Source organism: Mauremys reevesii, linkage group 1 (genome assembly GCF_016161935.1).
Source record: "Mauremys reevesii isolate NIE-2019 linkage group 1, ASM1616193v1, whole genome shotgun sequence".
Classification (NCBI taxonomy): domain Eukaryota; kingdom Metazoa; phylum Chordata; order Testudines; family Geoemydidae; genus Mauremys; species Mauremys reevesii.
Window position 1 is genome coordinate 334,147,374 of NC_052623.1, and position 15,790 is coordinate 334,163,163.

General features: G+C 40.3%; 1 protein-coding gene across 13 annotated transcripts in view; it reads left to right on the forward strand.

Annotated features, from left to right (window-relative positions):
* The window catches only part of SRPK2 (SRSF protein kinase 2), a 273,846-nt gene that overhangs the window by 180,603 nt on the left and 77,453 nt on the right, over window positions 1–15,790 (forward strand). For all 13 annotated transcript variants that reach the window (XM_039517267.1, XM_039517333.1, XM_039517259.1 and 10 more), the window contains one exon: window positions 10,845–10,951. In XM_039517267.1, coding sequence (XP_039373201.1) covers window positions 10,845–10,951 — 107 coding nt within the window. The remainder of the gene's footprint in view (window positions 1–10,844; window positions 10,952–15,790) is intronic.

Consider the following 15,790-nt stretch of genomic DNA (forward strand, 5'->3'; position numbering starts at 1 on the left):
GGGGACCGCATTTCAAGAAAGATGTGGAGAAATTAGAGAGGGTCCAGAGAAGAGCGACAAGAATGATTAAAAGTCTAGAGAACAAGACCTATGAAGGAAGGCTGAAAGAATTGGGTTTGTTTAGCTTGGAAAAGAGAAGACTGAGAGGGGACATGATAGCAGTTTTCAGGTATCTAAAAGGGTGTCATAAGGAGGTGGGAGAAAACTTGTTCATCTTAGCCTCTAAGGATAGAACAAGAAGCAATGGTCTTAAACTGCAGCAAGGGAGGTTTAGGTTGGATATTAGGAAAAAGTTCCTAACTGTCAGGGTGGTTAAACATTGGAATAAACTGCCTAGGGAGGTTGTGGAATCTCCATCTCTGGAGATATTTAACAGTAGGTTAGATAAAGGTCTATCAGGGATGGTCTAGACAGTATTTGGTCCTGCCATGAGGACAGGGGACTGGACTCGATGACCTCTCAAGGTCCCTTCCAGTCTTAGAGTCTATGAATCTATGAATCCCACCTTGGGATGCCAGCCTAGTTTTGCACTGTCACACCAGTCCCCCGTTTGAGTTCGGGGCAACATGCTTCTACATACACCTATCAAAGAAAACAGCATTTCTCATCACCATCACATCCCTGTAATCGGTAGGAGAAATAAGCGCTCTCATGGCATACCCACTGCACACAATCTTTCACAAAGAGGGTCATGTTACAACCGTGCCCAAAATTCTTACCCAAGGTGCCATCCTCTTTCCATCTAAACCAGTGGTTGCCCAAACTTCCTGTTTTGCCCCCCGTTAGCAGTAATGTAAACTGTCCATGCCCCCACTCCATTACTGTACAGCCAAGGCTTCTTCAGCAGGGGAGCTTGGGCGGACGGTGGAACTGGGGGCAGAACTGGGAATGTGGGAGGAGATTGGGCTAGAGGCAGAGCTGGCCTGGGGCAGAGAGGGAATGAAGGTAGAACTGGACTGGGGGCAGAGTAGGGAGTAGAGTGGAGCTGTATATTGGGCCGGAGATGTTCTGGAGATGGAGCAGAACTGGGCTGGGGGCAGAGCGGGGCTTGGTAGCGCTCACTCCCCACCACCCCATGGGGGCTGGCTTGGGCTCTGCCATGTGACCCCCTGAATGTTCCTCTGTGACCCCCTAAGGGGGTGCCCCACAGTTTGGTTTAGATCAGGGGTCCCCAATGTATGTACCTTCCTTCCTTCTTCTCAAAGCCACATGGCAACCAACATGAAGCCACGCTACATATCTTGGATGCCAGAGGAGCATTAGCCTTTTATCTTGACAGAACTAAATCTTTCAATCAATCTAGCTTTTTCCTCTCTGTTACTGAAAGATCAAAGGGATCAACTATATCCAAACAATGTCTTTCCAAATGGATCTTGGAGTGCATCCATCTTTGCAACCAACAACGCAAACTGCAACCCCATCTAGAACTCAAACTCATTCCACTTGCTTGCTGTCCACATCGATTGCCTTTATAAACATCATGCGGATTACTGACATTTGCAAAGTGGCCACCTGGACATCCACGGAGACTTTTAGCCAACAATATGCTATTACTCAGAGCGCAGCATCAAATGCCCTGCTAGGACGTGCTGTCCTATCATCTTTGGTAGAAGTCATTCTGAAGCCCCAGCCTTCCATCTAAGGGCATTGCTTGCCAGTAACCTACAGTTGAGCACCCATAGGGAAACTACTTGAAGAAGAGAAGGTTACTCACCCTGTGCAGTAACTGAGGTTCTTCGAGATGCTTGTCCTTGTGGGTGCTCCACTACCCGTCCTCTTCTCCTTTGCTTTGGAATTCAAACGTAGATTTTGTTGTAGAGAAGGAACTGAGGGCGGTTGGAGCGCACAGCGCTATATAGATGCTTTTCACAACACAAGATGGGGAAAAGGGCACGTGTGTCGCAACGGGCACTGGTATTGAAGATCTCCAATCCCAGGCACAGGGGGTCGCACCTACAGTGGAGCACCCATAGGCGCACACATCTCAAAGAATCTTTGTTACTGCACAGGGCAAGTAATCTTCTCATCTTTCAGCAGTCTCAGATGTCATTGACCTTCTGTTGTTCTTGTCGTGTGTATTACCATAGCGCCTAAGAACTATAGTCGTGGATCAGGACCCCGTTGTGGTCAGTTCTGAACAAACACAGAACAAAGAAACAGTGTCTGTCCCTGAGAACTTACAGTTTAAGTAGGTGTTGGTGATGAGGCTGCAGTTCCTGGCATGTGTCAGATGGATCTGCTCTTGATTTTCTGTATTTGTTCTTGAGGAGAGGATTCAGAAAGTGGCTGTGAACACATCTGTCTTTACCTAAAATCTTCCCTAGAGAGAGGTATGTGTACAGATTTCATCCCATCCCACTTGCTTTTCATGTTGCTTGCTGAGGCAGTCACAGGGAGACGGAGGATGTAGTAACAGTATGCTAATTAGGTACCTCTTGCCTCCTTTCCTGTTGACCCATTTTGAACGGTTTCTTGACTGTTGGACTGTCCAGCCAGCATTGTTTGGATGATAGAGAGATAGTTAAAACTCAGACCAGGTAAGATAGAGGTGGTATGTGTGGGTTGGAGAAGCACCACCAAGTGTTTAATAGTGGCTTATGCATGCTTGTTCAGGAAGTAAGTATGGAATTGTGGGTGTCACCATTGACTCTTTTTTAGCATTGGTCAAGAGTGGCTTTTACATCTGGAAATACTGCCTATTTCTGTAAGGTCACATGCTACTTGTCAGTTATCCATTTCTTTGTCCATCCAGGCTAAAGTATGGTAACATGCTCCTAATGAGCTTGTACTTCAAATTGATTTGGAGGCTTCAGCAGTTGCACAATCTATTCTGTTTGATAGGAGTGAGCGGGGTACTTGTCTTCCCACTGTATTCTGCACTAGATTCTGAGATGTCAAAGCAGTACCTAAGCAGTCACTTCTTGGCTCTGTGTCCTTTCCTGGGAGTTACAATGGGCTATGCAAGTTTACTATGAGCCAAACTCTACTTCAGTTTGGCTCAGGACTTCTTTGTGGAAGGGTCTTTGGGTGTGGAACTTTTATATGGAGTTGGTATGCAGGAGTTCCTTTTTGACTGTCTTAAGGGCATTGTTTTGGTAGGCTGCCTTTTTGTCTCTTCCTTTGTTTCTGGATGTTTACATTTTCTAACCTATTTCATTCTTATTATGTGTATTAATTGGGAATTTATCTTGTTTGTCCTGCTGTTGTGTCTTGACATAAGATTGCAATCTCTTTAAGGCAGAAACTGTCATTTTGCTTGAATGTCTGCACAGTGCTTAAAACAGTGGGCTCTGGTCACTGATCAGGGCTTCAGATGCTATTGTAATAAAAATAAATTATCATAACATTATGTATTGGCTTTATTGCATGGTGCATAGATGTCTATTTAGAAGTAGCTTTATAAAGCTATTAAATAAACAATAGTATGACTGAAGCATAAGACACTTTGGCTTTAGCTTGCAATTGCTATTGTTGGCTTTCAAGAGGATGGTAAAGTGCTGCCTAGAGCTGACAACTGTACTACGTGCAGGTTCATTTAAATTATCTTTAATAAGAGTCTTTGACTTACTTATTGTTCTTGTTGCTCAGATTAGATTTTTAAATAAGTTTTGCCTTAAGAACAGAAAATAGAAAAGACAAATTGATTTAAAAGATGAGTATGAGTATTTCCTTTGTTTACTGTATAGGAAAGGATTTTCCCAATGTTTTTTACACTATTAATAATTTTCAGGTATATGTAAATTTACTTTATAGATGAAAAGCTCTTTTAATGTGTTAAATATCTGTTTTATTAATCATACTAATTTTATACTATGTCCAGACTTGGCGTGGTATGTTTGGTTCCCCTCCCCCACAAAACAAACAAAAAACAAAAACACTTTGAGCTGGCAAAGCCAGAGTACTACTTACAGTGTACCTTTCACAAAAGCTAACTGTTAGTCTGAAGTCATTGAAACAGTACATTAAAATAAAGAACATTAACTTTCAGTGAAAATGGTGTAGTAAGATTCTTGCACTGTCACTAGAGGCTTTTGCTTATTTTTGTGCAGTCACGAGAGGTTTTTAGTAGGGCTGTCAATTGCAGATAACTCACGTGATTAACTAAAAAAAATTAACCGCGTTAAAAAAATTAATCACGATTAATTGCACTGTTAAACAGTAGGATACCAATTGAAATGTATTAAGTATTTGTGGATGTTTTTCTACATTTTCAAATATATTAATTTCTATTACAACGCAGAATACAAAGTGTATAGTGCTCACTTTATATTATTATTTTTATTACAAATATTTGCCCTGTAAAAATGATAAACAAAATAAATAGTATTTTTCAATTCACCTCATACAAGTACTGTAGTGCAATCTCTTTACAGTGAGAGGGTAATTTACAAATGTAGATTTTTTTGTTATATTACTGCACTCAAAATTAAAACAATGTAAACCTTTAGAGCCTACAAGTCCACTCAGTCCTACTTCTTGTTCAGCCAATCGCTAACCCAAAGAAGTTTGTTTACATTTACAGGAGATATTGCTGCCTGCCTCTTATTTACAGTGTCACCTGAAAGCGAGAACAGACGTTGGCATGGCACTTTTGTAGCTGGCGTTGCAAGATATTTACGTGCGGATATGCTAAACATTCGTATGCCGCTTCATGCTTTGGCCACCATTCCAGAGGACAGTCTTCCATGCTGATGATGCACGTTAAAAAAAAAATTTAAATTTATGACTGAACTCCTTGGGGGGAGAAATGTATGTCTCCTGTTCTGTTTTACCCACATTCTGCCATATATTTTGTGTTATAGCAGTCTCGGATGATGACCCAGCATACATTCATTTTAAGAACACTTTCACAGGAGATTTGAGAAAATGCAAAGAAGGTACCAATGTGATATTTCTAAAAATAGCTACAGCACTCAACCCAAGGTATAAGAATCTGAAGTGCCGTCCAAAACCTGAGAGGGATGAGGTGTGGAGAATGCTTTCTGAAGTCTTAAAAGAGCAACACTGTGATGTGAAAACTACAAAACATGAACCAACAAAAAAGAAAATCAGCTGGTGGCTACTGACTCAGATGATGAAAATGAACATGCATCTGTTTGCTCTGCTTTGGATCGTTATTGAGCAGAACCTAACATCAACATGGACGCATGTCCTCTGGAATGGTGGTTGAAGCATGAAGGGACATATGAATCTTTAGTGCATCTGGCACGTAAATATCTTGCAATGCCGGCTACAACGGTGCCATGTGAATGCCTATTTTCACTTTCAGATGATATTGTAAACAAGAAGTGGGCAGCATTATCTCCTGCAGATTTAACCAAACTTGTTTGTCTGAGTGATTGGCTGAAGTAAGACTGAGTGGATTTGTAGGCTCTAAAATTTTACATTTTTTAATTTTTGAATGCAGGGTTTTTTTGTACATAATTCTACATTTGTAAGTTCAATTTTCATGATACAAGTGCTGTAGTACAATCTCTTTATCAGGTGAATTGAAAAATATTATTTCTTTTGCTTTTTACAATGCAAGTATTTGTAATAAAAAATAAATATAAAGTGAGCACTGTACACTTTATATTTTGTGTTGTAATTGAAATCAATATATTTGAAAATGTAGAAAACATCAAAAATATTTAAATGAATGGTATTCTATTATTGACAGACCTAGTTTTTATTAATATTTAGTGAGGTCTTCATCTCTAAGATATCTTAAACATTGTCACTTCAAATATTTGCATTTAGAAGCGCTCATAATATTGTGTATCACCGTTACATAAGACATACAAGATAGTGACAATAGAATGAAACTGTTTCAAGAGAAGCAAATTTTATAAAAATTCACTGTGTGCCTTTATAAACTTTAAGAGTAATGTGTGTTAGAAAAGACATTTTGAGATAACTAGATATAATGTCCTAAGACATCCTTATTAGGAAACAGTACTGTATTCTTTTATAAATGGGAATCTGTGAGCAGTAGTTAACATATATTACATATAATTTTGATGAACATTATTTTGATAAGGCATCAACTTCTCTCCATCCCTCCAAAAATATTTTGGTGTGATTCCTATTGTATTTGATAATGCATATTTTCCTACTATTTGTTCTTATTTTTGAAAATAAATAGCAGTAATAGTACCATGGACTCAGCATTGTTTAGTAGATTAAGCAAGCATGGTGGTGAAAGACAAGAACTTTAGAGTTCTGATACTGACTCTGTTGTTGGCCCATTCTGTGGCCTTGGATGAGTCACTTAACATCTATAGCTAAATTCTTAATCTATAAAATTAAGGTAAAATATACTTATCTACTTCAAAGGACTATTTTGAAGGTTAATTAATTATTGTTTATGAAGCGTTTTGAAAAGATAAAGTGATATAAAAGAGCCAATATAATTATCTATGGTCCTGATCCAGCAACTAGCTTGATATGGCAGACCCCAGTGCCCATACGGACCCACATCAAAGTCAGTGTGCTTATGGCTCTGTATGTGCGGGGTGGGTTGCAGTATCAGGGTCAATGTCATTAATGTGTCTGAATAAAATAATAGTTTTTCTAAGAGTTGTGATAAATGTTTATATAAAATGTGTTGCCAAAATTTGTTTGTTACTTCTGGGTAGTATTTTTGTTACTACACCTCTACCCCAATATAACGCGACCCGATAAAACACAAATTTGGATATACTGCAGTAAAGCGGCGCTCCGGGGGGGTGGGGCTGTGCACTCCGGCGGATCAAAGCAAGTTTGATATAATGCGGTTTCACCTATAATGTGGTAAGATTTTTTGGCTCCGAAGGACAGCATTATATTGAGGTAGAGGTGTACTTATACATTTTAAAGTGGCTGAATTATGGTTTTTATGGGTTGGTATTCTCAACCATAAGGCTGCATTAATATAGTTCTCTGCTTTGGATGTTCCGAGAGAGTTTTAAGCAAAAAAGTGTTTCCTAAAGTGGTGGTTGGCAGGGAGACACATTTATTTTTATGTGATTGACACTGGTTAGGCCTCAGCTGGAGTACTGTGTCCGGTTTTGGTCAACAATGTAAAGAAAGGATGTAGAGAAACTAGAGAGGATTCAGAGGCAAGTGACAAAGATGATCAAAGGGATGGAATGCAAGTGATATGAGCAAAGGCTGAAGGCACTGAGTGTGTTTAGTTTGGAAAAGAGGAGATTAAGGGGGGACATGATAGCCTTCTTCAAATATTTGAAAGGCTGCCATAAAAAAGATCGAGAAAAGTTCTCTTGTCATGGAGGACAGGACAAGAGGCAGTGGGTTCAAACTACAACATAGCAGATTTAGGTTAAATCTCAGGAAAAACTTCCTAATTATAAGAACCCTGGGACAATGGAGCAGACTGCCTAGGGAGGTTGTGGAAGCTCCTTCACTGGAGGTTTTCAAGAGGCAGCTGGATAGCCATCTGTCTTGGATGGTTTAGACACAACAAATCCTGCATCTTGGCAGGGGGTTAGAGCCGATTACCCTATGTGGTCCCTTCTAACCCTATGATTCTATGATTCTAAATAATTTAAAATACACTATAAATAAGGGATACATTTAGAAATTTTATTTTTACTGTTCTACAGTGAAAATGAAAACAAAAAAGAATTTCCTTCATTTTCTTTTTTTAAACATAGCTACTAGTTAATCTTTTACTGGTAGAACATACCATTTCCAGTGGAATGGTGGTATTGTAGTTACTTTAAAGGTAATTGACAAAAATTGCATCATTAAAATGTTGATTATCTGGTTAATCATTTAGGGCCTGATTTTGCAGATATTTATGTCCATGTTAACTTTAAGCATCCGAGTAATCCCATTGAAATCAGATTACTCATGTGCTTAACATTGAGCATAAAGTTATGTTTACAATAATGAGACTTGCATTATATTTTTATCAGTTAAAGAATCAGTTTGAAAGCACCTAGAGGATAATAGGGTGATAAGTAGTAGCCAAAAAAACTGTTACCTACCTTTCGTAACTGTTGTTCTTCGAGATGTGTTGCTCATGTCCATTCCATGCTACATGTGTGCGCACCCACATGCGCGGTCGTCAGAGATTTTTGCCTTAGCAGTATCCGTAGGGTCAGCTGTGGCGCCTTCTGGAGTGCTGCGCTCATGTGGCGGTGTATGAGGCACTGCCAGCCCTATGCCCTCTCAGTTCGTTCTTACCACCTGGGGTGGTTAGTCGGAGCGCCTTTCCTTGCTTATCAGGGGCTAGCGGTTTTTCTTGTTTTACTGACTTCAAGTCTTAGGGCCTTTGTAAATAGTTCATTTACAGTAATTAGTTATGTAGTTGTTAAGTATAGTTGATAGTTAGAAGTTAGAGTCCCAACGGGGACTTCACCCAAGGCGGGGTATGCCCCGGTCTCCTGGGTTTAAGCCCTGCGTGGACTGCAACAGGCCTATTCCTGTGAGTGACCCCCATAGCAGTTGTCTGAAGTGCTTGTGGGAATTGCACGTCATGGATCGGTACCGGATCTGTAGAACTTTTGTCCCAGAACCCAGAGAGAGCATGACATTTGTTTGACGGCTCTCCTGATGGAATCTGCCCTTCACCCGGCTTATGAGCCGTCCCGTCAGGTCGCACTGAGCGCCTCGGCCTCTGTGTGCACCGTGTCGCTGGCACTGGGCGGTATCCGGCTCCACTCCCCATCACTGGTGTTTAAGAAGAAAATGAAAAAGCACAACTCCCCGGCACCGAGGAAGAAGGCCTGGGGTCGTCTAGTAAAGGATCCGGGCCAGGCCACTCCTGAGCCATGTGTTCATGCCTCTCCGGTTGGAACCACTAGCCTCTTAAAAGGTCTGCCTTTGACTCTCGGGAGTGGTATGGGATCCAAACCCCTGCCAGCACCATTGTCCTCCCAGACTCCCCTGGCGCTGAGAGAGCACAGGTCTCCGTCAGGTAGCAGCCCGATAGATCTCTTGGATCGGTACCTGTTCCAGGAAGGCTGCCAATTACGCCTGTGCCCTAGTCGAGTGTGCTGTCACAATCACCGGCAGAGGCACCTTTGCCAGCTCATAGCATAGTGGATGCGGGCTGTGATCCAGGACGAGATTCTCTGGGCAGACATTGGGCAACCTTTCATCCTATCTTCAACTGCAACGAACAACTGCATTGACTTATGGAAGGGCTTTGTTCTATGTGTGTAGAAGGCCAGCACCCATCTGACGTCCAGGGAGTGCAGCCTGCATTCCTCATCTGTTGCATGATGGTTGGGACAGAAAACTGGTAAGTATATGTCCTGACCAATATGAAACTGGGAAACTACTTTGGGCAGAAACACCGAGTGCAGGCACAGCTGGACCTTGTCCTTGTAGAAGGCTGTATAGGGCGGCTCTGCGGGTCGATGCTATGGAGACCAAGAAATAAACTTTCCAGGAGGGAAGCAGGAGAGAACAGGAAGCCAAGGGTTCGAAGGGCAGACCCATGAGCCTGGACAGCACAAGATTCCGGTCCCAAGGGACCTGTACTCTTGCTAAGTGGTATCCTAAAGGATCATAGAGTGATAAGTATTAGCCAACATGGATTTGTCAACAACAAATCATGCTAAACCAACCTAATTCCCTTCTTTGACAGGGTTTCTGGCCTAGTGGATGGGGGGAAATAATCAACACAATAAATCTTGATTTTAGCAAGACTTTTGACAGTCCCACATGACGTTCTCATAAGCAAACTAGGCAAATGTGGTCTAGCTGCAGTTACTAAAAGAAGGGTGCACAACTAGTGTCGTTGAAAAAACATATTCCAAGAGTAGTTACTGATGGTTTGCAGTCAAACTGGGAGGACATATCTAGTGGGGTCCTGAATCTAGTACTATTCAAATATAATAACTTGGATGATGTAGTGGAGAGTTCACTTATAACATTTGCAAATGACACCAAGCTGGGAGGACTTCAAAGGACAAGAGTAGAATTGAAAATGACCTTGATAAATTGGAGAATTGTCTGAAATCAATTAGATGAAATTCAGTAATGACAAGAGCAAAGACTATCCATAGAAAGGAAAATCAAATGCACAACTAAAAAAATGGGAAATAACTGGCTAGATGGTAGTACTGCAGAATAGGATCTAGGGATTTCACAAACTGAATATGAGCCAGCAATATGACACCTTTGCAAAAGACTGATATAATTCTGGGGTATATTATCAAGAATGTCATACGTCAGACATAGGAGGTAATTGTGCACAGTAGAGTGGAATTGGTGAGGCCTCATCCAGAGAATTGTGCCCAGTTTTGAGGACCACAATTTAAGAAAGATGTGGACAAACTGGGGAGAGTCCAGGATGGAGCAATAAAAGGTTTAGAAAACGTAATCTGTGATGAAATGTTAAAAATGGCCATGTTTAGTCTTAAGAAAAGAAGTCTGAACAGGAACCTGATAAGTCTTCAAATATGTTAAGGGCTGTTAGAAAGAGGATAGTGACCAGTTGTTCTCCATACCCATGAGGATAGGACAAGAAGTAATGGACTTAAACTGCAGCAAGGGAGATTTAGGTTAGATATTAGGAAAACTTTCTTTCTATAAGGATAGTTAAGTACTGGAATAGTTACTGAGGGAAGTTGTGGAATCCCTGTCACTGGAGTTTTTTAAGAACAAGTTAGACAAACACCTGTCAGAGGTGATCTAAGTATACATAATCCTGCCTCAGCTTGGGTGGACAGACTAGATGATCTTTCAAGGTCACTGCCAGCCCTGCATTTCTATGATGCTATGATTTTCATTCTGTTCATGAGGACTATTTTTTTAGAGGGACGATGGGCACTTTAGCTAAAGTGCATAAAAGTATTATGGTTGAGCTAAATAAGAAGTTACTTTGCAAATTATCCTTATTTAAATCCCAGATGTCTGTATGGTCTTTGAAGTTCTTGGACATCATCTCTTAAAATGGATAATCAAGTCCAACTATCAAGGCCTTCCTATCCGTTGCGTAAAAAGTATAATTCGACAGGTAAGATTTGCTAATGTTTTTTTCTACAGTGTTGCTTTACTTTAATGTTAATGTGTTGATACTTCAACTGCAGATCATACCAGGAAATATACAGTAGGTATTCATTTCATAGGTGTTGAGAGTATCTTTTCCTATAACATAGATTTGTGCACATTGCTTGCTTTGTTTGTGTAGATACTCCATTGGCTACTGAGCTCTTTCACAAAAAATATGCTTACATTTTTAAGTGAATCTGTTTCTTACAAATTTAAGAGTATTTGTGAAAATAAGGAAATCAGTTTTCTTGATTGATAAATCAACCACAATTTCATCTTTCCTACTGAGCCACCTTCAGAATATACAACGTCAGATCAATGGAAAAGAATATAAACATAATATTTAACAAATTAATACCAATTGCATCTCTCTCTGAAAAACAGATCCTCAGGAGATATACATTAAAAAACCAAGGATAGGATTTTCAAATGTATCCAAATAATTTAGGAGCACAGATCTAAAGATGATTAGGCACTTTTGAAATTCCCACTATTAGAAGTTCTCTCTTATATGTGCATTCCTACATTGCACCATACAAACCAAATTGCTGGGGAGATGATCTTACAGAAGTGATGTGCCAGAGAGGGAAAAGATCAGACATATTATCTTATTGTTAGGACCCTACCAAATTCATGATCCATTTTGGCAAATTTCACGGTCATGGGGTTTTAAAAATCATAAATTTCATGATTTCAGCTGTTTAAATCTGAAATTCCACGATGTTGTAATTATAGAGGTCCTGACCCAAAAAGGAGTTGTGGGTGGTCACAGAGTTTTTGTAGGGGGAGCTGCGGTACTGCTACCCTTCCGTGCTGCTGCAGGCAGCGGCACTGCCTTCAGAGCTGGACAGCTGGAAAGCGGTGGCTGCTGGCTGGGATCCCAGCTTTGAAGGCAGAGCTGCTGCCAGCAGCGCAGAAGTAAGGATGCCATGGTATGGTATTGCCATGGTATGGTATTGCCACTCTTATTTCTGCGCTGCTGCTGCTTGCAGAGCTGGGCCCTCAATCAGCAGCTGCCACTCTCCAGCCGCTGAGCTCTGAAGGCAGCAGAGCAAAAAAAAGGATGGCATGGCATGACATGGTATAGTATTGCCATCCTTCTGCACTGCTGCTGGCAGGGCACTGCTTTCAGAGCTGGGTGCCCGACCAACAGCCACCTCTTCAGCCACCCAGCTCTGAAGGTAGCGTAGAAGTAAGGGTGGCAATACTGCGATCCCCCTAAAACAACCTTGTGACCCTCCTGCAACTCCCTTTTGGGACAGGACCCCCAATTTGAGAAACTCTGGTCTCCCCAGTGAAATCTGTATAGTATAGGATAAAAGTACATAAGACTAGTTTTCACGATCTGTGGCGCGTTTTTCATAGCCGTGTATTTGGTAGATCATTATATCAAACCTAGTGATGGTCCAGACCTGGATGATTTCCAGGACAACCAAAGTCTGTGATGCCAAGTACTTTTTTGCAGTTTTGTACTTATGTAAATTGCTAATATCAACATTGGTTTTTTTATTGTATTATTTTTAAATAATAATCTTTTGAAATAATTCTTCCAGATTATTTTCCCCAAATTTCTTGCCATATTTTAACTGACATATCTCAACATTTAATTAAATAGCCTGAGTGAAACAGAGGCCCTGATGCTGCATCTTCTTGTATAAGCGTGAACCTTATGCTCATATAAAGTCGGTTGTAGAATGAGAGCCAAAATTATTTGCTAAACAGCAGCCTAAGATGGGTCAGTGTAAGGAGTGATCCGCTTTAATCTTTTTAAAATCAGTAATGCAGTATTTGATATATACATATTTCTAAAAGAAATTAAATCTAGTGATTCAAATATCACAATGCTTTTTTATAACTTTTATCCTTATATGATTTGAATAAGGAAAAGGTACATGAAATTTCAATTAAGACAAGTGTAATACAATAAGGTATTGTACATATAAACAATGCAAAGTATAATTAAATTATAATTGAATATGAAGAGAAAAGAAGTGAAGAACAAAACAAAAGAAAACTGAATACAAGGAGAGATGTAGGAATCTGTATAAAAATGCTTTCTGCAAAGATACCACCTGTGCAGGATTCTCACTACTTGGTCTCAGTTTCTTCAAATGATGCATATATTCCCCACGCTTCTCAAGGTGTTTTGGCCTTGAACTTTCTACTCAGTTCCTTCTTGACCATAGACAGCAAAGTAGCTCCTTATGTGAGCTCTACCATTTCAGATGCCTCTCCAACTCTTTATCCCATTGCATTTTTGCAGTGCTTTAGGTAGCCTTTAAAGAATGTCCTTGCCTTCCAATCATGTGTGATTGTTTATTTCAGAGTAGTGGTTCATGAAAACAATCCCTGTTCCTGAGAGCTCAGGATCTAGGTTTGTAACAAGATGTGGCAAGATTCTTATCACCAAGATTCCTTCAAAGATGGTATTTTTAGAGAAGGGAAAATTACTTGTGTAATTCTTCTTCTCTGAAGATATCATCTTGCAGGATTCTTACACACACACACCTTTGCCCTGGGAGTTCAGAGGAGTTTTCTTTAACCAGTCGTGATGTATTTACATCTATGTGTTTTTTTCTGCCTTGGAAGAAATGTGTGTGTGTGTGAGATCAGCTTGGCTTTATGCAGGGTCTTCATTTCCTGCTGAATTAGTATCGGACTGAAATGTTAAAGTGAAATTGGTCGTAGTTGGTGGTAGTTCAGGGGAATTTGGGGCCACCAAGATGGGAGGCAGTTGACAGATGCACTTCGCCACAACTGCTGCTCTTTGGGGCCAAAAACTTCCAGAGCTTGTGGTTTTCCACATGTGTCTCACTAGGAAGCTGAGATCAAGGAGTGAAAAAATTTTAAGATTCAGAAAAGCAGAATGAAGGTAAGTATCCTTTCCTTATTAACATTATAGGAATAATCTCCATAGGGAATTAAATATTTCTCCTTTACAATGTAAACTTTATTTTGTACTCTCATACAAAGTTATTTCAGATAGTGATGTGATCTATCCTTTACATCTAGGTTTTGAGTTGGATTTGTACAGATATGGATTACTTACTTTGATCCATTTTAGACATTCTTTTGTTGAGTTTTGCTTTTTATCCCTATTATGTAATAGACATAATTCAGGAATAACTGGCAGTGTATGACTAGTATTATGGTTTGTTTTCTCAAGCATATATTCCCAATATCTTTTTCAGAGTAAGGCATTGCCAAAACAGATGGCCTGCACACTTTGCATGGAACATACTGGATACAGCTAATTGTATCCATTTCAGTTAATTGACATGTTCTTGTTTTAGGATGTCCATCTATAATCTCAACCAGATGAGATCAATGTGTATTTTTTCCTAGGATAATTTCCCATTGGCCTTGTGAGGTTGCTTGCATAAATTGATGAATCAACACATACATTTTTGTGCATGATCATTGTTAATCTTGATTTCCTTAATAGGTTTATCTAGAGATGATTGAACTGGTTCTGGTAATATAGATCCAAGTAATTTTTGAGAACAATCTTTCAATATTAAATAGGTCTAAAACTAGTTTAATCCAAATTTTGTCAGAAAAGAAGGCAAATCCCTAGACTTTGAAATATGACAAAGTATGAGCAAAAAAGTCAAAAGCCAAAATACTTCCAAAATGAAGTTACTAAAAATTAAATTCAGAAATAATACAAATAAATTAAATGAACCCCTACTAAAAATATACAGTTTAAAGCTAAGTTCCGACAAAGAAGCTGAAACAATCCACACACACGTCTTAAAAAAAAAGAAAGAGTAGGTGAACAATCAGTTATAAAATGCAGGAGAGAGTTACATATAGTGGAATTGGGATGAATGGAATATGTGGAATTGTACGGATGGTATGACTAGCGAACCACAATGCTGCCAGGTGGTTTATCTCATAAGGTATGCAGCTTTTCATCCTCTCTTCTGTGGTTTGGCATAGATAAATAGAACTTGTGCAGTAGATATACTGAAAGTTTAATTTTGTCATGAAACAGTCTAGGGGTTGCATTGTTTGCTGGACAATAAACATTTGTATTTAAAACAAATTATTTTGCTATTTGTTATAATAGAGACATCTTGGAGGACAGTCTAAAAAAACATATAAATCTGTACTTTACAAAATGCTTTGTCAGATTTAGAACACTGGTTGAAAATTTGGTTATAATCTTATTCAGCTGCATAATTCAGGCCTAGTTCTAATCAGTAACTGCTGTTTGAGTTGTTTAATAGGAAACTCAGTTTCAATGTTGAGCAGCATTTGATCTATTTTCTTCCCCCAGATCAGAACTGTATGAAATGTTATACAAGAGCCGATTCTGTAGAGCTGCAAAATGGTCTGTTGTCAGAGGGAAAGTACTGTTGTTCCAGTGGGAATGATTGGAAGTGCAGATTTACTAATGTTGAAGGAGTCTGCCTTTTGGCAGTAAAAATTAAAGCACTAGCCCAGAGATCGGCAACCTTTAGCACACGGCCTGCCAGGGTAAGCACCCTGGCGGGCCGGGCCTGTTTGTTTACCTGCCGTGTCCTCAGGTTCAGCTGATCGCGGCTCCCACTGGCCGCGGTTCGCCGCTCCTGGCCAATGGGGACTGTGGGAAGCGGCAGCCAGCACATCACTCGGCCCGTGCTGCTTCCTGCCGCTCTCATTGGCCTGGGATGGTGAACCGCGGCCAGTGGGAGCCGCAGTCGGCTGAACCTGTGGACGTGGTAGGTAAACAAACTGGCCCGGCCTGCCAGGGGGCTTACCCTGGCAAGCCGCGTGCCAAAGGTTGCCAATCCCTGCACTAGCCTATCTGACAGGGAAC